General features: G+C 33.5%; 1 protein-coding gene across 4 annotated transcripts in view; it reads right to left on the bottom strand.

Moving 5' to 3' along the window:
• The window catches only part of ROBO1 (roundabout guidance receptor 1), a 409,245-nt gene that overhangs the window by 79,606 nt on the left and 313,110 nt on the right, over nucleotides 1-16,529 (bottom strand). For all 4 annotated transcript variants that reach the window (XM_047875011.1, XM_047875012.1, XM_047875009.1 and 1 more), the window contains exons 7-8: nucleotides 6,356-6,364; nucleotides 2,180-2,304 (exon numbers count right to left, since the gene is read on the bottom strand). In XM_047875011.1, the coding sequence (XP_047730967.1) occupies nucleotides 2,180-2,304; nucleotides 6,356-6,364 (134 nt within the window). The remainder of the gene's footprint in view (nucleotides 1-2,179; nucleotides 2,305-6,355; nucleotides 6,365-16,529) is intronic.

The raw sequence follows: 16,529 nt of genomic DNA, 5'->3' as shown, positions 1-16,529 counted from the left end.
ATACAAAGTCAACACAAGATGTGATATTATTTTATGGTACAAATTTCTCCCTATGAATCTCAAAGTTTGTTCCCCTGTTAGAGAGAGTATATATATTTCATGGAAAATTAACACTTCATGAAATAAATAAAGTCAAGATTTCTTCTAACCAAATAAAGTTGTTCCTTTTACAAGTTTAATTGCCTTGGACAGCTCAATCAGTTAAGTGTCTGACTCATGATTTCAGCTCAGGTCATGATCTCTCCTTTCCATGAGATTGAGCCCTGCATGGGGCTCTGCACTGATGGTGTGAAGCTTGCTTGGAATTCTCTCTCCCTCTCTCTCTGCTCCTCCCCCACTCATGCACACCCCCCCGCCCCCACCATCTCAAAACAAATAAACATGAAAAAAATTAAATGAATAAAAGTTTCACTGCCTCTTAAAATATATAATTTTATAAAGGCTTATGTGCTATTTCATGAATATATGTCCAGTGACAAAATTTTAGGAAAAAGTAAGTTGTATTTTTTTATTTTAATTTTTTTAGCAAGTTGTATCATTAAACTAAACCAAACCAAGTCAAAATCATTTCAAGATTTGATATAGAGTTTACATAACTTAATGAATAATTTATTTAAATAACTAAATGAGTCATTAGAATACTACTCTGTTAAGAAGAAGTTCTAGTGGATTTACTATATAGATTTTCTTATATAATATGCTTTCAATTCTTTCTGCTCTACAAATTTTTCTTTCTTTTTTTTTTTTGCTGTAATTTGCTATCAGCAAAGTTGTTCTTCGAGGCCAAATGGAATGTGGTAGAAACAACAAAGGTACTGTAACTCAAATGATGGGTCTATATACCATAATCAACTTAATATTTGCCTACCCAACGTGAAAACAAAAGCGAACTTGTTACATTGCCTATGAAAGATTAGTGAGTGCAGTCAGTAAACTACCTATATGTTACTTCATATGAACACAATAGAAGCAAGACCATGAAACAACTCACCCAAGATTGAGTTAAGCAAAAAATAAAAGAAACTAGGAATAACTGTATTAAAAAATGAATGAGAATCTTTTTTATAAGTATCAGAAACAAGCAATAGGAAATGCTTATTTTGTTGAAGAAGGCAAGTCAATAAGAGATAAGAAAAAAAAGACTCAGGTTTAAAAGTTATTTAAAAGTTTCCTATTATTTTTAATGTGAAATTATTTCAAAATTTCCTTTTTATTAAGGTGAAGCCTAATCATGAACTTAGAATTTGTAACAGCATAGAATTTTACATTTTAGTTCAATGTATATAGAAAATTCTGGTTTATAAATGTTTAGAGAATGGGATTAGATAGCAAATCGCAATCAGATGATAGTTTTCAAAGAATTAGTATACACTGAACCGTATTTAACATGACATCTATATTAAACAGACTAACACATGGTTTGATGAATCTTTGACATGCAAAAATTGATATATATAGTTGATATTTATGTATATATGTATCTATATACACACACACATAAACATACATAAAGAAGTGAAGAAGACAGTTGAGAATCCTGACGTTTTCAGAGAAATTGCACTGAATAATTGCCATCTGTTTGAAATGTCTGTAAATCTCTGTTAACATTTAATTACAGATATCTGAGTAACAGAAATAATAATTAATTAAATTACACTGAGAAAAAGTACAGGTTTTTTTTGTTTAATTTGGCTGAATTGGAAGTAAAGATAAATTATATATGATAATTACCATGCTATATATCACCCTATGTACCAAAACTAGGCAGGAAAATTAGACTTTTTTTAATGTTTATTTATTTTTGAGAGAGAGAGGGAGACACAGCATGAGCAGGTGAAGGACAGAGAGAGAAGGAGACAGAGAACCTGAAGCAGACTCCAGGTTCTGAGCTATCAGCACAGAGCCCAACAGGGGGCTCAAACCCACCAACTGTGAGATCATGACCTGAGCCAAAGTCTGACGTTTAACTGACTGAGCCACTCAGGCACCCCAGGAAAATTGCTTTTAGAATTACAACAATTAATGATTTTTTTTTCTTTTCTTTCATTTTTGATGTCTTCTAGGGTATTCAGAGAATTTTCAGTTCTCTTAAAACAACTGTATAACTAAATAATGCTTTGGTTTTTCTTACATTTCAGGCACCCACCTTAGCTGACTGAAATATAGAACAAGGTCTTACCTGACTCCCCTCTCGTCTCCAAAAAATAGCTGGTTGAGGGTTTCCAGTTGCTTCACACTGAAAAGTTACAGTTCGCCCCAAAGCAACAACTTGGTCACGGGGTTTCACAACAAAATGTGGAGGTTCTAAAGGAGATGAAACAAATTACACCAAATCAAAACACGTAGTTATTATCCTAATGGAGACAATTTGCTGATGTCCCAAGTGCTGTCATTATTTTACATGACTCATTATGCACTATAACATGTACCCATTCCCATCCTCAATTTAATCAAAGTTAAAATGTTAAGGGCATATTTATAGAAGAGAATAGAGATTTTTTGTGAAGCAGTTTTCTTTTTTTTTATTGGTTGACCTTCTAAGATTAATCTCCACATTAAAAAGAATTCTTGAGCTGCAATTTGACCCTTTACATTCAGTGTATACCTGAAATGTGTACGAATGAGTATCTTTTCTCATTTAGAGCTGCTTAAAGCTGAATGGACTTTAATCATATACACAAGGACCTCCTGACGTAAGCAGGCCCTAAAATTACTTTAATTTAACTCAAAAGCTCCTGAAATGCTACCATGGAAATTATAACCATTTAGAATCTTCAGTCCAATTACTTGAATGGAAATGAATTTAAAGCAATAGTTGAGTCAAATGCCTCCTTCATTTACATAGGCAAGGGCATGTTCAAACAGAATATATATGGAAATGAGGGCAAATTTGAAACATCTGCTCATCCTGACATTATAAATACTGCCAGCTTTGTCCAAACTGTTTGATTTACACAGACTTTAAATGGCCACTTCATCCAGCAGTAAATAGAGTGTCAGAAAATTGTGTCAGTTACATTGAGAGCAACGGCAGCTGAAAACACTAGGTGTGCTGATGGAGTCACTTCTGGGGGGAGAGAAAAAAGCTGTTTTTGGGGCCGTGCTTTATGCTTAGAAAAATACGCACTGAATGTAAGTCTTTTTACCTACTGTTTACACTTTTCAAATTCATTTCTTATCAGCTGTCTGAAACACCTAATTATTCTCCTCTCTTGTCTCAGTTCAAATTGAAGTGAACATTTCAAGCCAGACATTTAACAGTTTATACAGGATAGGGTTCTTCTAATCCACTTTTTAAGACTGTTCCATTATTTTAAACCTTTTCTTTAAAGGTACTTTTAGTTACTTATATCAGTCACTTAGGATAATGCCTTCAAGTGAAAATGAATTGAAAATTATACTCAGATTATGTCCACAAATGCTACACTGCTTACAAGAACATGACTTCTTTGTTAATGAAGTCGAGGATTTGAAAAAGGTAATTTTCTCTCCATAAATACATTCTAGGCAATTGCATCTAAGACATATAAACAAATGTTTATAATATATATTATATATAAATTTGTAAATCTCTCATTTGAAGTAAAAACCTCTTTTTTTTTTTTAAGAGAGAGATATAACAGAACTTGCTGAAGATTGCATGGTGGCAAAACTGAAGAAAGCAATTAGATCTCCTAACTTCTAGATTAGTGTGATTTCTTCCATACTCCCTTTTTATTTTTAATTGAGGTTTAGTAGAAATTATACCATTTAACTAGAAAATTATAGGAGACCAGAAAAATCAGGTCAAATGCCTTCAAATGTCCTATAACTTATAGGGAAGAAAATACAAAGTTAGGAGATACAGTTTAGGTTCAATTTGGTAACACTGAAGTTCTACCTTATAATTTTTTTTAACTCTGATTGTAATTGAGTGGTTTACTCATGAATTTAGCAAACACTGTCATTATCCAGGTATAATAACAGACATGTGTATCATTTCTTGGGGATTTTCCTCCATACATATCCATACAGGAACATTCGATTCCTTAGTTAAGGGCTGCAATAATTGAGGTAGAAATCAGATCAAAAAATTCAAAGGATTGACTAGATAATAAACTAAATCCAGAAGAGAGTTTGGTTTATTTCAATAAAAGAAAAAAATGATTAATTAAATGAGTGGGAGAATATGACTTTCCAATATGTAGGGAATTTGAGTAGGAAAATATAAATGTTCAAACCACTCAGAGAAGTATAAACTTCGGGTGGTCTCTTTCCTAAATCTCAGAAGCATGTCTAATAACGTGTGCCAGAACCCATGTTTCTTTTATAAAATGCCAGCTCTCCTCAAACCTCAAAGACTTATTTGGGAACCAGGGATACAAACCCTTATGCTAACTACATTTATCCTGCAGCAATCCTTCCACACAGGATATCTGCCTGGAAATGAATTTACTATATTTTGCAGGCACATTCTCGAGCCAACATCAACAGTGACATCAGCCCCAAGATATGTCCTAGAAATATAACTTTAAAAAATCCTTTTCTACATGTATGTTGAATATGAGATGTAACTATATCTCCATGAAAAATTTAAATGGATTACATACGCCTCTATCTATCAATCTATCTATCATCATCACCTATCTATTTAGACTGAGAAGGCCATTCATCGCATCCATCTACTTGAAGTTTATGATGGAATGCTGGAATATTTTTCAAAGGCTACATTCTAACTTGTTATAATTAAAACTACAGAACCATGTTACTAATGTCATATATGGTCAGTATTGGAAATTTAGAAAATCAAACAAGCAAAGAAAAAAAGAAAACTACCCATAATTCAACCATGCAAAGTGGACCATAGTGTTTTAAAATATTCTTCTAAAATATCACTTCAATAACTCTTTAATAATCCATATACAAATTTACCTTAAATTATTTAATCAATCTATTGCTTTTAAATTTGGATTTGTTTCTAATTTTCACTATTAAAAACAATAGTGACAATAACATCCTTCCCAATTATATTCAAGGTTATTTCAACCGACAACTCTCCTATAGGGCATTTTCCTCCCAAACCTCCCAAACACTGAACATTAACATCTTTGCCAAACTGAGAATGAAATTTCCTACCAATTTGCCTTTGTGTATTAGTGAGATTAGACATTTATGTTCACATTACCTTGTCACTGATATCCTATTTTTTGGGAATATTGTGTTCCTATGCTCATCTTTTTTATTTTTAAGAACTATTGTTAGGTGAAAATTTCATCCATTTTTCATATGTGTTGTAGATATATTTTTCCATTTTGTTGACAATTGTTCTAATCTGGTTAAGCATTTTTGTTATTCTATCAATAAAATTACATAATATAGATTACATAATAAGTAATAAATTATGTAAACATTCACCTCCATTTTCATCCTATACTTTTGTCTTTATTTTTTTATGTTTAAATATTAATCCATATACATTTTTGTATATACAGTAGCATATAGAAAGCTATTTCTTTCAAATAGTCCCTTAGTACATCACCATTATTGAACAATCCATCCTATCTGTGTTAGTATGAACACCTTTATAATATCTATGTAGCTTTTTAACTTAAAAAATAGGAAGCTTTTCTTAGGCCAAATTATTCCCTGGAATAGTACTTAGCATCCTCATGTAAAACTCCAAAAATGGTTTTCCAGCGTTTTTAAAGGGTGAGTGTACCCTCCCCAACAAGCTGATCATGAGAGGACTTGGAAACGTAATGACTACATATATGAGGCCAAGTTTATCAGTGAGAAGTTTGATACATTTTAGAAGTATCATGTAATTATTTCTTACATAAAATGAAATGAATCTGACACAAAGAAATGGAAATGAGTGCGAACAGCCCTAAGTGCAAGGTTATTCACCAAGAGGACTCCTAATGACAATTACTGAACAATAGTTACAAAAGCTTAGATAGACAGACATGAATTTATAAACATATTTTGGACCAAACAAACACCCCACATTGTTCTCTGGGCACCTCTCTTTGTTTGTTTATCTCATGAGATATAAATTGAAACAGTACTTAACTACGATATAGTCCTATCACTTATTTTATCACGCAATTAAGGACAGAAAAAAACAAAAGAATGCAGATCACACATCGTTTAACAAGACATAAGGTTAGCAACCCCATTACCTTTACTCTTTGTCACAGTTACCCATACTTCCTGCAGACTTTATTCTGTGCAGTCTGTCTTTGTGGCCAATGACAAGTGAAACATGGAGGCTGATTGGTTGAAGGACATGGAAGGGTATGGATGGAAAGGGGAAGAGAAGTTCCAGTCACAGTGACACGGTGATTAGGAGATGGCCAATAAAATGTCAACTTACCAGACCCAACTAAAACAAAACAAAAAAAAAAAGAAAACATGAAATAAATAAAAATAAAGAAACAGAAATGAAACAGAAAAAGTAATAAGATTTGACTTAACAATGATACTTCTTTTAATGTAAAATAAAGAACACATTAATATTTGGCTCATAAGCTCCATGAATGAATATTTGTTAGCATTTTAAGTATAATCATGAATAATTTAAGAGAAATAGAAATGAATCTTAAAATCTCTACTATGACTAAATGACAGAGCTACAATGGATGATATCTATACAATTCTAAAACACTTTTCAATGACTACATTTTGCTATCAGATGACAGGGTTAGATAACTACATATGTAATGAGTTTAAAAACACAATAAATATTAACTGCTAATGCTACTTACAATAGAAATCAAGCATCTTAATCAAAGGCAAAATAGTGTTAAATCCTACAACTCTACCACCAGATTACTTTTAAAAGGTTCATGCTGCCAATGATATTCTATTAAATCTGTGTTTCTCATCCTTGAATAAGCACATAAATCACCCTAAGAATTGCTTAAAATACAAACGATAATTCCATAGGTTAGAAGTATGGCCTGAGATTTTGCATTTCTACCAAGCACTCAAGTGCTTCTGGTCCCCGACAGTAGGTTGAGGAGCAAAGTTACTAAAAGGTGTTATACTTAAATTCCTGCAGAATTTTAATTGGGAAGATACAGAAAAATGTGAACACATGAAAACAGACAAAACTTTACAAACCTATCTAATAAAGTCATAACATTACCTGCTTGCAAGGCTGAAACACTGGGCATATTAATATAGGAAGCGTGAGTAACATACTTTTTAAATACTGGAAAGTGATTGTTTTGTTTTATTCTTTTAGAAACAAAGGTATTAACTGCCAAATGCAAAACTTTTTCATAATAGCCCCATACACAGCAACGGTATATTTTACTCAAATAAATAACTCCCATGTCTTTAAGTTAAATCAAATTAATTTGACTTGATATACATTCCTATAGTTTATTTTTTCATTTAATTTATTTTAATATTTTTTTATAAAGCATGGTGGAGAGGTGCAGGGCTGGGGGAGAGAGAGAGAGAGAGACAGAGAGACAGAGAGACAGAGAGAGAGAGAGAGAGAGAGAGAGAGAGAGAGAGAGAGAGAGAATCTTAAGTGGGCTCCACACCCAATGTGAAACCTGATGTGGGGCTCGATCCCATGACCCTAGGATTATGACCTGAGCTGAAATCAAGAGTCAGGCACTCAACTGACTGAACCACCCAGGTGCCCCCATTCCTGTAGTATAAATACAGAAACTATTTCACTGCTTCTGTGAAATGGTACAATTGTAAAATAGTGACAATAACAAAACAGAACAAAACAATCAACTTCGATCAGACTATAAACAGCTTTCTCAAGTCACTTCCGACGTTGAATCTGAAATTACATTTCCTTAATTTGTGCGATGAGGGAAAGAGACAACACACTAGAAAGGGGTTGGGGGTGCTCAAGTATCTGATGGAACCTCAGGATATTTTGGTACAATGTACGGTCTGAAGTAATATCTTCAAGCTGGAATTATGTTGCTTTGGTTTTGCTGTATGGGAATGCTCAATAATCCATGTGGAAGGATAAAAATGTATGTTTTAAATAAAATATAAAATAATTTTTAAAAAGAAAAAGAAACAAAATAGAGACAAAAGTTCTCTCAACTAGTGATATCATATATACAAAATTTAAAGGTGACTCAGAAACACATTTCAACACACATCTTTCTTTCATGAGTACATGAGTAAAATAATTTGTCTTTCTTTTTCACTCTAAAGAAAAAAAAAACTTTAAGCATAATATTTCATGCATTCAGGCAAGAAAAGTTAAAAAACAAACAAGCTTTTTCTCAACTTACTCAAGGAATAATCAACATGCTATGCTACCTAGACTTGAAAACAGAGTGGACAGGACTTGGTAACACTTGTGAGTCCTTAAAGATAGTGTCTTTTAAGTGACAGGAAGAAAAATTTAGAAACTACAAGAGAGAGAACCTAACAAACAGTAGCAATAGAATTTTGCCAAATAAACGAATGAATGAATGAATGAATGAATGAATAACTAAAACGATGTAGAAATAACTTACGGGATAACTTGTGAAAATAAATTTAATATTAGATGGATACAGTTAAAATCAAGCCTTATTTAAAGTCAAGAAAGAGACTACAGGAATGATTCTTAAAGATTTTCTAGTCATATTTTTAGTAATTTAAAATTCCTTAAACATCTCAAAAATATCTAATGTTAAAACAAAAAAAATACTATGAAGCAGATCATTTAAAATTTAAATGCTTATATGCTTAAATGCTTTTCCTTGCTTATAAGTTTTACCAGCAATCAAGCCATAGGAGTTGAATCTTTCATTAATTAAAACCCAGTATGTTCAAGAACTTCCAGTTGATGTGTTTGCATATCATATCAATAACAAATGATAATTGGAAAATAGTTCATAAAGTTATCTAAGAACAACATCTAACACAGAAGCTTCCAAAGCATCAGAGGTTTTTGAGAGGACCCTATCCTGAATGATCATTTAAGCTTTTAACAACCATGATTATCAGGAAATGATGCCTCTTACCTAAATGAAAACCTGCCTGTCACAATTTAACCCTCCTTTTTATTTATTCTAATTTCCATAAACAAATCAATGCCATTAATATCCTCCATATAAAACCCCTTTACTCACTTGAGATAAGTAATCATCCTGAACTTTCTCTGCTCAAGAATAAATGATAGAAATTTAAGCTTTTTTTCCCCAGATTTCCCCTTTCTCCATATTTCTCTCAGGGACAGGTCAAAGAATTTTCTTTCCATACAGACAGCAGGGACCTTCCATACGATAATCAGGGCCCATTATTGTCCAGTTAGTTGTGTCCAGAAAGAATCAGAGAAAAGCAGAGTAGTTTGAATCATGTTCATTCATTATCCTCTGAAGTCTGTGGTTTATGGGTGGCCTCTCTCCTACACTCCCTAACTCTTGTCAACTTCTTTTCTTTCTACTTTAAAGGCTGGGAGCACCTCTACCCCAACTCCCTTTTCTCGTTAAGAAAGGAAAAGCCTGTCTGTCTCTATCTCTAATAAAACAATAAAACTGTAAAATGTTAGCACTGGAAGTGACCTTAGAACTTATCAGTCTAACCCTATCCTTTTTGCCTGAGAAAATGGGAACTTAAATTGTTAAATACCTTTCTCAAGGTCACAGATGACTAACCAAAGACTGCCTTCCAGGCTTTTCGACTAAATTCAAGTCTCTGTATACATTTTCCTACTGGTTAACTGGTTTGGGGAGAAATATATGCAATAGGACATAAAATGTATTTGATTTTACGTTTAAACTGTCATAAAATGCCTAACTTAAAACCATCACCACTAAAACCATTACTGCCTACATTTAAAAACTTTCTAAAGTAATTCCTCATGATACTAAAAAATCTTTTAAGAGTAGTTAGCTACAGTTTAAAAAAAATATGGAAAACTAACAGGTAAGAAGACAGTAGGCTTAAAACCTCTTGAAAATTCACCGTTTTGGAAGAAAAAGTAATGTGGTCATCTATTAAGGGTGAGTCATTTTTAATGATTTCATTACCTGAAATCATTATAAACTGAATAAAAGAATACTCTTTTGAAAAATAAGAACAAATAATATTTCTACACAATTACTTTTATGGTAAATATGTTAAGTAGGAAGTAAAACAAACTTGAAAAGTAAATAAATATTTTTAAGAGATTAAAACTTGCTATTTTTTAAACATGGCGACACATGCACATGATATATTCCATCTGCAGTAACATCTCTAAATTTTTTTTTATATTGGAGGAAGTATGCAAAGGGGTGAGAGATTAGAGAATGTGACACAAGGCTGAGTTTACACAAAAAGCACACTGTTTCAAGCTAGACTGTATTTTCTGAGTGGCACGAAGGGGAGTTACATAAAGCCTAAGATATATATAAATATATATACACATTTATATAATATACAAATTAATATATAATATATAAATATAATACATAAATATAATATATAATACACACAATACATACATAATATTTATATACTATATAATACATATATGTGTATATATATTTATATGCTAATATATAAATATATACACATTTGTATACTATATAAATATGTAATTCATATAATATATGGGGACTATATAATTACATAACTAAAATTTAATATATTTGGAGGCATACAAATATTACATCCTTGACTAATACTTTACTTAAAAAAAACAACTCTAAAATGTTTGGGATAATTTAGCCTTTCTCTCTCTCTCTCTCTCTCTCTCTCTCTCTCTCTCTCACACACACACACACACACACACACACACACACACACACATACACACACACACACACACACACACACACACACTTAGAATAAGAGACTTTCTTTCTCTTTTGAATGTGACATCAAAGGGACCCCATTATTTACTTTAAAATCTTGTAAAATGCATACTATACTGTTCAGACAATAATCTTTAGGTATAAATGAGAAGGTAAGAGAAGCAAAAATGGAAGCAATGAAGGAAGGGAGGAAGGAAGTGGGGAGAAAGAAGGAGGGAGAGGAAAGGAGAGAAGGAGGAAGGGTGGTGGGGAGGGAAGGAGAGAGGGGGGAGGGAAGATTTCTTCTATCTGCTTGTCGTATACAGGAGACAAGAGTCAGATGATAAATGTCTGAAAAAATATACAAAAGCTAGAGAAAGGCTCTTTTTTTCTTTTCTCTTTTCCCTTTTTTTTTTTTTCCATTTGAGAAAATAAGGTAGCTGTAAGATACTTAAGTCTTCAAATTAGGTCTAATAAATATAGGGAGTAGCCAATCTTGATAACTACTTAGGCCAGAAGAGAAGAAGATAATGGGCCTAAATAATAGCATGAGTGACTTAGGGAAAGTATAGAAAAGAAGCAGTTAACAGTAAAGGTCACTGAACCATGAATTGGTTGCCAACTGTGATGTCTCCAGAGGTCTTTAAAAATGGGATTTATTTCCATTTGGCCACAACACTTAAGCTATAACCCTGTCTGGTAAAGGAATAGACTAGTTGACTCTTAGAGGGCTTTCTACGCTATGATTTTTAAGAGTATGGAAATTCAGAGGCAAAAGAGGACAATGGATATATCCCTTTGGGAAATATTCCCAATATTATCCCTTCAGATTATGTATATACAAACCCATACTCTACCAGAAAATGTCCTCAAAAATATTCTTTTCAGTTAATATTACCTTAAGTTGATGAACTATACAAATAGCTCATATGATAAATCCAGAAGATAGCAGAAATTCCAAGAAAATATTTGCATAATTAGCACAACAATATGATTAAGATTTTGGCATATTCACACCAAGATCTCGATTTTTGAAGTATCATGATAAATACGTTCATGTTTATCCTTATGAGTTATATAAAGTATTAAGATTCTTCATCGTTAGCGATGGGCTATATCATTATTTTGAAATGTAATGACAGAAGACTGCCACAGTATTTGGGTCTAAAATAATGTAAGTATTCTAAACTCCTAGAATGATGCTATAAAAGATTTCATGGTTAAGCAAATATATCTATGGTAAAACCAATCCTATTAGTAAACATCAGAGAAGAACAGCTTTCTTGAATGTGCTATATGGAATTCTGCTATTCACAGATACTAGTTTTCATCATTAGTAACTCAATTCTAATGAATCTTTAAATTGATGTGATTTTTTTTCATTCTCCCATATAGTGCTTTTTGAATAGCAGGGCTCAATGAAGAAATCTGACAGCCTAGAATTGTAAATACCACATCCAGAAGAATATGAATGAATGAAGTAAAATAATGAGTTATAGGATTCTTTGGGGAAGAAAATACATTTTTATTAAAATAGAGGAACACTCAAATTTTCAAGTAATGAAGCTATCCACCTTTGAACTGACAGAACCCAGTCACTATTATGTCGGAGAAATTATATGCCTAGATACTCATGAATGATAATATCTCTAACAATTAAAAACATTCAGGATATTTTAATACTAGGTATGATTTCTTTTGGGGGAAAAGATTGAGTTTAACTTAAAAGCCTGTCATTATGTCTTTCAACTTTTCAGACATAAAAATAGAGTGATTAAGAGGGGAATTTTTAGAATATATTTAATAGATACATAAAATACTATGAACTTTTCCCCTCACTCAACTATCTCACATTATTTGTGGATCACTGGTCAGGGAGACAATTGTGGTTGTCACAATTGAAGGGTGATACTACTGGCATCTAGTGGAGAGAGGCCACGGATGCTGCTAACCACCCTATCATGCACCAGACAGTTTCTCACAACAAAGAATGAGCCAGTGCCACATGTTAGGAGTGCAGGGCTGAGAAATCTTGCTACAGATTATCTGTTCACCTGAAAGTTTAACAGAAGAGTATAGAGTAATTATTCTCCCCCACATGTGTACAAAGTACCTTGCACAACCTCTGATGTATCATAGATGCTCAGAAAAAGTTAATACTTTTCTCCTTTCCCTTCCATTTCTAAAAACAAAAGGCCCTACTTTTCTGAAAAGCAGTTATCAAATGGTACAACTTAGTTACGTGTCTACGAAAGAGTCTGAGATGGAAATATAACTACTTGGGAATCTATGGCAATGTGTGTACCACCAGACAGGATCTCAGGAGCGTAGCTTGATGGTAATATTCCCTAAATTAATTTAGAAAGCCAGAAACCTGGATCCTTCCTCTCCCTCCTCCTTGAGATGCACAATTCATTACCAAATTCCATAGCTTTTATTTTATAACAATTGTCCTTCCCATCTCCCTCTTTCTAGCTCCATTGCCACCATTCTGGCCCCAGTTTCTCAACAGTGGTCAACTGAACTACTGCCTTGATTTTTTCCAATCCAATTGCACAATATGGCTAGAGTGCTTAAAAACAAAACCAACTAAATTAACCTGATTATAGTATGTTTTTGCTTAAAATCCTTCAGTATAGTTCCACTGCTCTTAAAATGGAGAACAAAATCCTTAACACGGTCTTCTCACATCACCTGTCCCCTGTCATCTCCCTAACCTAGCCCCACAGACCTTCCTTCTGTCCTTGAGTATACCATGCATGATCTTACTCTGGTTCGATTTATCTTGTACCCCAGGATCCCCTCCCCACTCTCCCACTGCTTTACCTACTTAATTCCTTTTTACCTTAGCTCTCAGCTCGAAGAAAACCATCGTCCAGAAACTCCCTCTAAATGTGATGCTAAATCTTTTTAGAATGCCATATATTCTCATAGCAACCTTAATTTTCCTCCCAGAGCACTTACTGTAGCTTAAAATTACACATTTAAGTAATTATTCTGTAAATGTCTATCTCCCAAGCTAGCCTATAAGCTCCATGAGAGTAAGCATTTAACTATTTTCTTCATTATTTCTCTAGAACTTACCAAGTTGAGAACATCACTCACAATGTAATATCTACTGAAAGAGTAAACCTATGACAATAATGTTCCCATTGCCCAGCTGAAAGCACTTTCTCCCTCCCTGGCATATCTGTATCTTTACAAATCTATTTTTTACATTCTGCTAATTACTGTTGCTATTTGTGTATATCTCCCTTCTTCACCAGCTATAATAAGCTCCGTAAAGGCAGGTCTCAGGTCTTAGTTATCTATGTACCCTGTACAGCAACCAGCATACTATTTTGCATATAGGAAGTGCTCCAGTGTATACAGAAAAGTGCCAAATTTGACAATTTGGAAGCCTATCCTCAAATGGCATATTTCATAGAGGGTCTCGAGTTGGGGTACATAATGGTATAAAGATAAAATTACTCCACTGACCACTGAAACAATTCTGTATCAAGATCCTCTCCAGAATTAACAAGGTCTCCCTGCATAAATTACATAACCTTTCTACATCTCAGTTGAGAGGGATCAGTGTCAGCTAACTATGTGTCAGATCACACACCAGAAACCCTCACAGCAGCTCTGTAGGAAAGTACTCAATGTGCCAATTTGCAAGAGGAGGGAAGTGAGGATTAAGTACCTTTCTTTTTTTTTTTTTTGTTTTTTTGTTTTTTTGTTTTGTTTTAAGTTGATTTATTTTTGAGAGAGAGAGATAGAGAGCAAGTGGGAAAGGGACAGAGAGAGAGAGAAAGAGACAGAGAGAGAGAGAGAGAGAGAGAGAGAGAGAGAGAATCCCAAGCAGGCTCTGCACTGTCAGCACAGAGCCCGGTGTGGGAACTCAAACTCACGAACCTTGAGATCATGACGTGAGCTGAAATCAAGAGTCGGGCGCTTAACTGACTTAACTGACGGAGCTACCCAGGAGCTCCAAGATTAAGTAACTCTCTTAAAGTCATACCTCAGGTAAGAAATGGGGGATTGAAATTCAGGTCCTTTCAGCTCTTAAAACCTTCCCTCTTTTTCACTACATTGAATGACTTCTGTGTTGAAATAGTTAAGCCTTATTCTAATGTAATTTTGGTTCTGTTTTGGCCCCACGACCTAAACCAATAACTTTTAATAAGAAATTTTTCATAAAGGACATCATCAATCATCAGAAAAATGAAAAAGCACTAATTAAATGGGAGGAAACACTTGCAAATCATATATCTGATAAAGGGTTAATTTCCAAAATATACAAAGAATTTACACAACCTAATAGAAAAAAAATCTGGCTAAAAAATGGGCAGAAGGTTGGAATAGACAGTTTTCTAAAGAAGACATACAGGTGACTAACAGACACACGACAAGATATGCAATATCATTCACCATCAGAGAAATGCAAACCCAAACCACAGTAAGATATCCTCTCATCGTGTTAGAATCGCTGTTATCAAAAAGACAAGAAATAATAAGTGTTGGCAAAGGAACCCTTGTGCGCTGTTGGTGGGAACATAAATTGGTACAGTCACTGTGCCGAACGATGTGTAGGTTCCTCAAAAAATTAAAAATAGAACTATCACGTGATCCAATAATTCCACTTCTGTGTATTTACCCAAAGAAAACAAAACCACTAATTGGAAAATATATATGCACCCCATGTTCACTGCAGCGTTATTTACAATAGCCAAGATAAGAAAGCAAACTATGTGACCAACACTGGATGAATGGATAAATAAATGTGGTATAAATACAATGGAGTGTTATTCGGCCATAAAAAAGCAGGGAAATTCTGTCATTTGAGGCAACATGGATGAACACTGAGGGCATATGGTAAGTGAAATAAGTCGATGAGAGGTAGACAAATACTGTATGATCTTACTTATATGTGGAATTTAAAACAAACAAACACACAACAAAAAATACCAAGCTCACAGCACAGAGAAAATAGATTAGTGGTTGCTTGCGGCAGGGGTAAGAGGTAGGAGAAAAGAGTAAACGGGGTCAAAGGTACAATTTTCCATATAAATAAGACCTAGGGATATAAAGTACAACACAGCAATCACAGTTAATAATACTGTACTTAAAAGTTGCTAACAGAATAAATCTTGAAAGTCCTCATTACAAGAAAACAAATACCATGTATTAATAATAATAATAAACATACACCATTTTGTATGGTGACAAATATTCACTAGATTTCTCATGGTCATCATTTTGCAATATACAGAAATACCAAATCATTTTGGAATATACTTGAAACTGCTATGTCTTCTGTTGATTATACTCTAATTCAAAATTATTTAAATACATGATTCAGGCATTAATACATAAAATTAACATAGATATAGAACTATTCTTCTCAGATGTGAGCAGGTTTCACATATGTAAGAAGGTTATGAGGAGGAAATAAACCATGTTATATTTTATATTCTCATAGAAAATCAAGGTCAAGGCGGGCTCAGTCAGTGCAGCATGCAACTCTGGATCTTGGGGTTGTGAGTTTGAGCTCCAAAAATAAAAAAAAAAAAAAATAAAAAATAAAATCTTTAGAAGAAAGAAAAACAATGTCAAAACAGCCAATTTCATTTCTGAAAAGTGATGTGAATGCACCCTTTTAGGACAACCACTGTAAATGCCAAATGTATGTAGTCAAGTATCAAATGACACAGTCACAGTTTGCTATATGACAGAGACATCTCTGACTTCAGTTTCCTCATCTGTAACACAGAGCCAAAGTAAATAAGGCCTTAAGTCCCCATCCATGTTTAACAT

Source organism: Prionailurus viverrinus, chromosome C2 (assembly GCF_022837055.1).
Source record: "Prionailurus viverrinus isolate Anna chromosome C2, UM_Priviv_1.0, whole genome shotgun sequence".
Classification (NCBI taxonomy): domain Eukaryota; kingdom Metazoa; phylum Chordata; class Mammalia; order Carnivora; family Felidae; genus Prionailurus; species Prionailurus viverrinus.
Note: the sequence above shows the minus strand (reverse complement) of the source record. Positions and strands in the feature narration are given on the sequence as shown.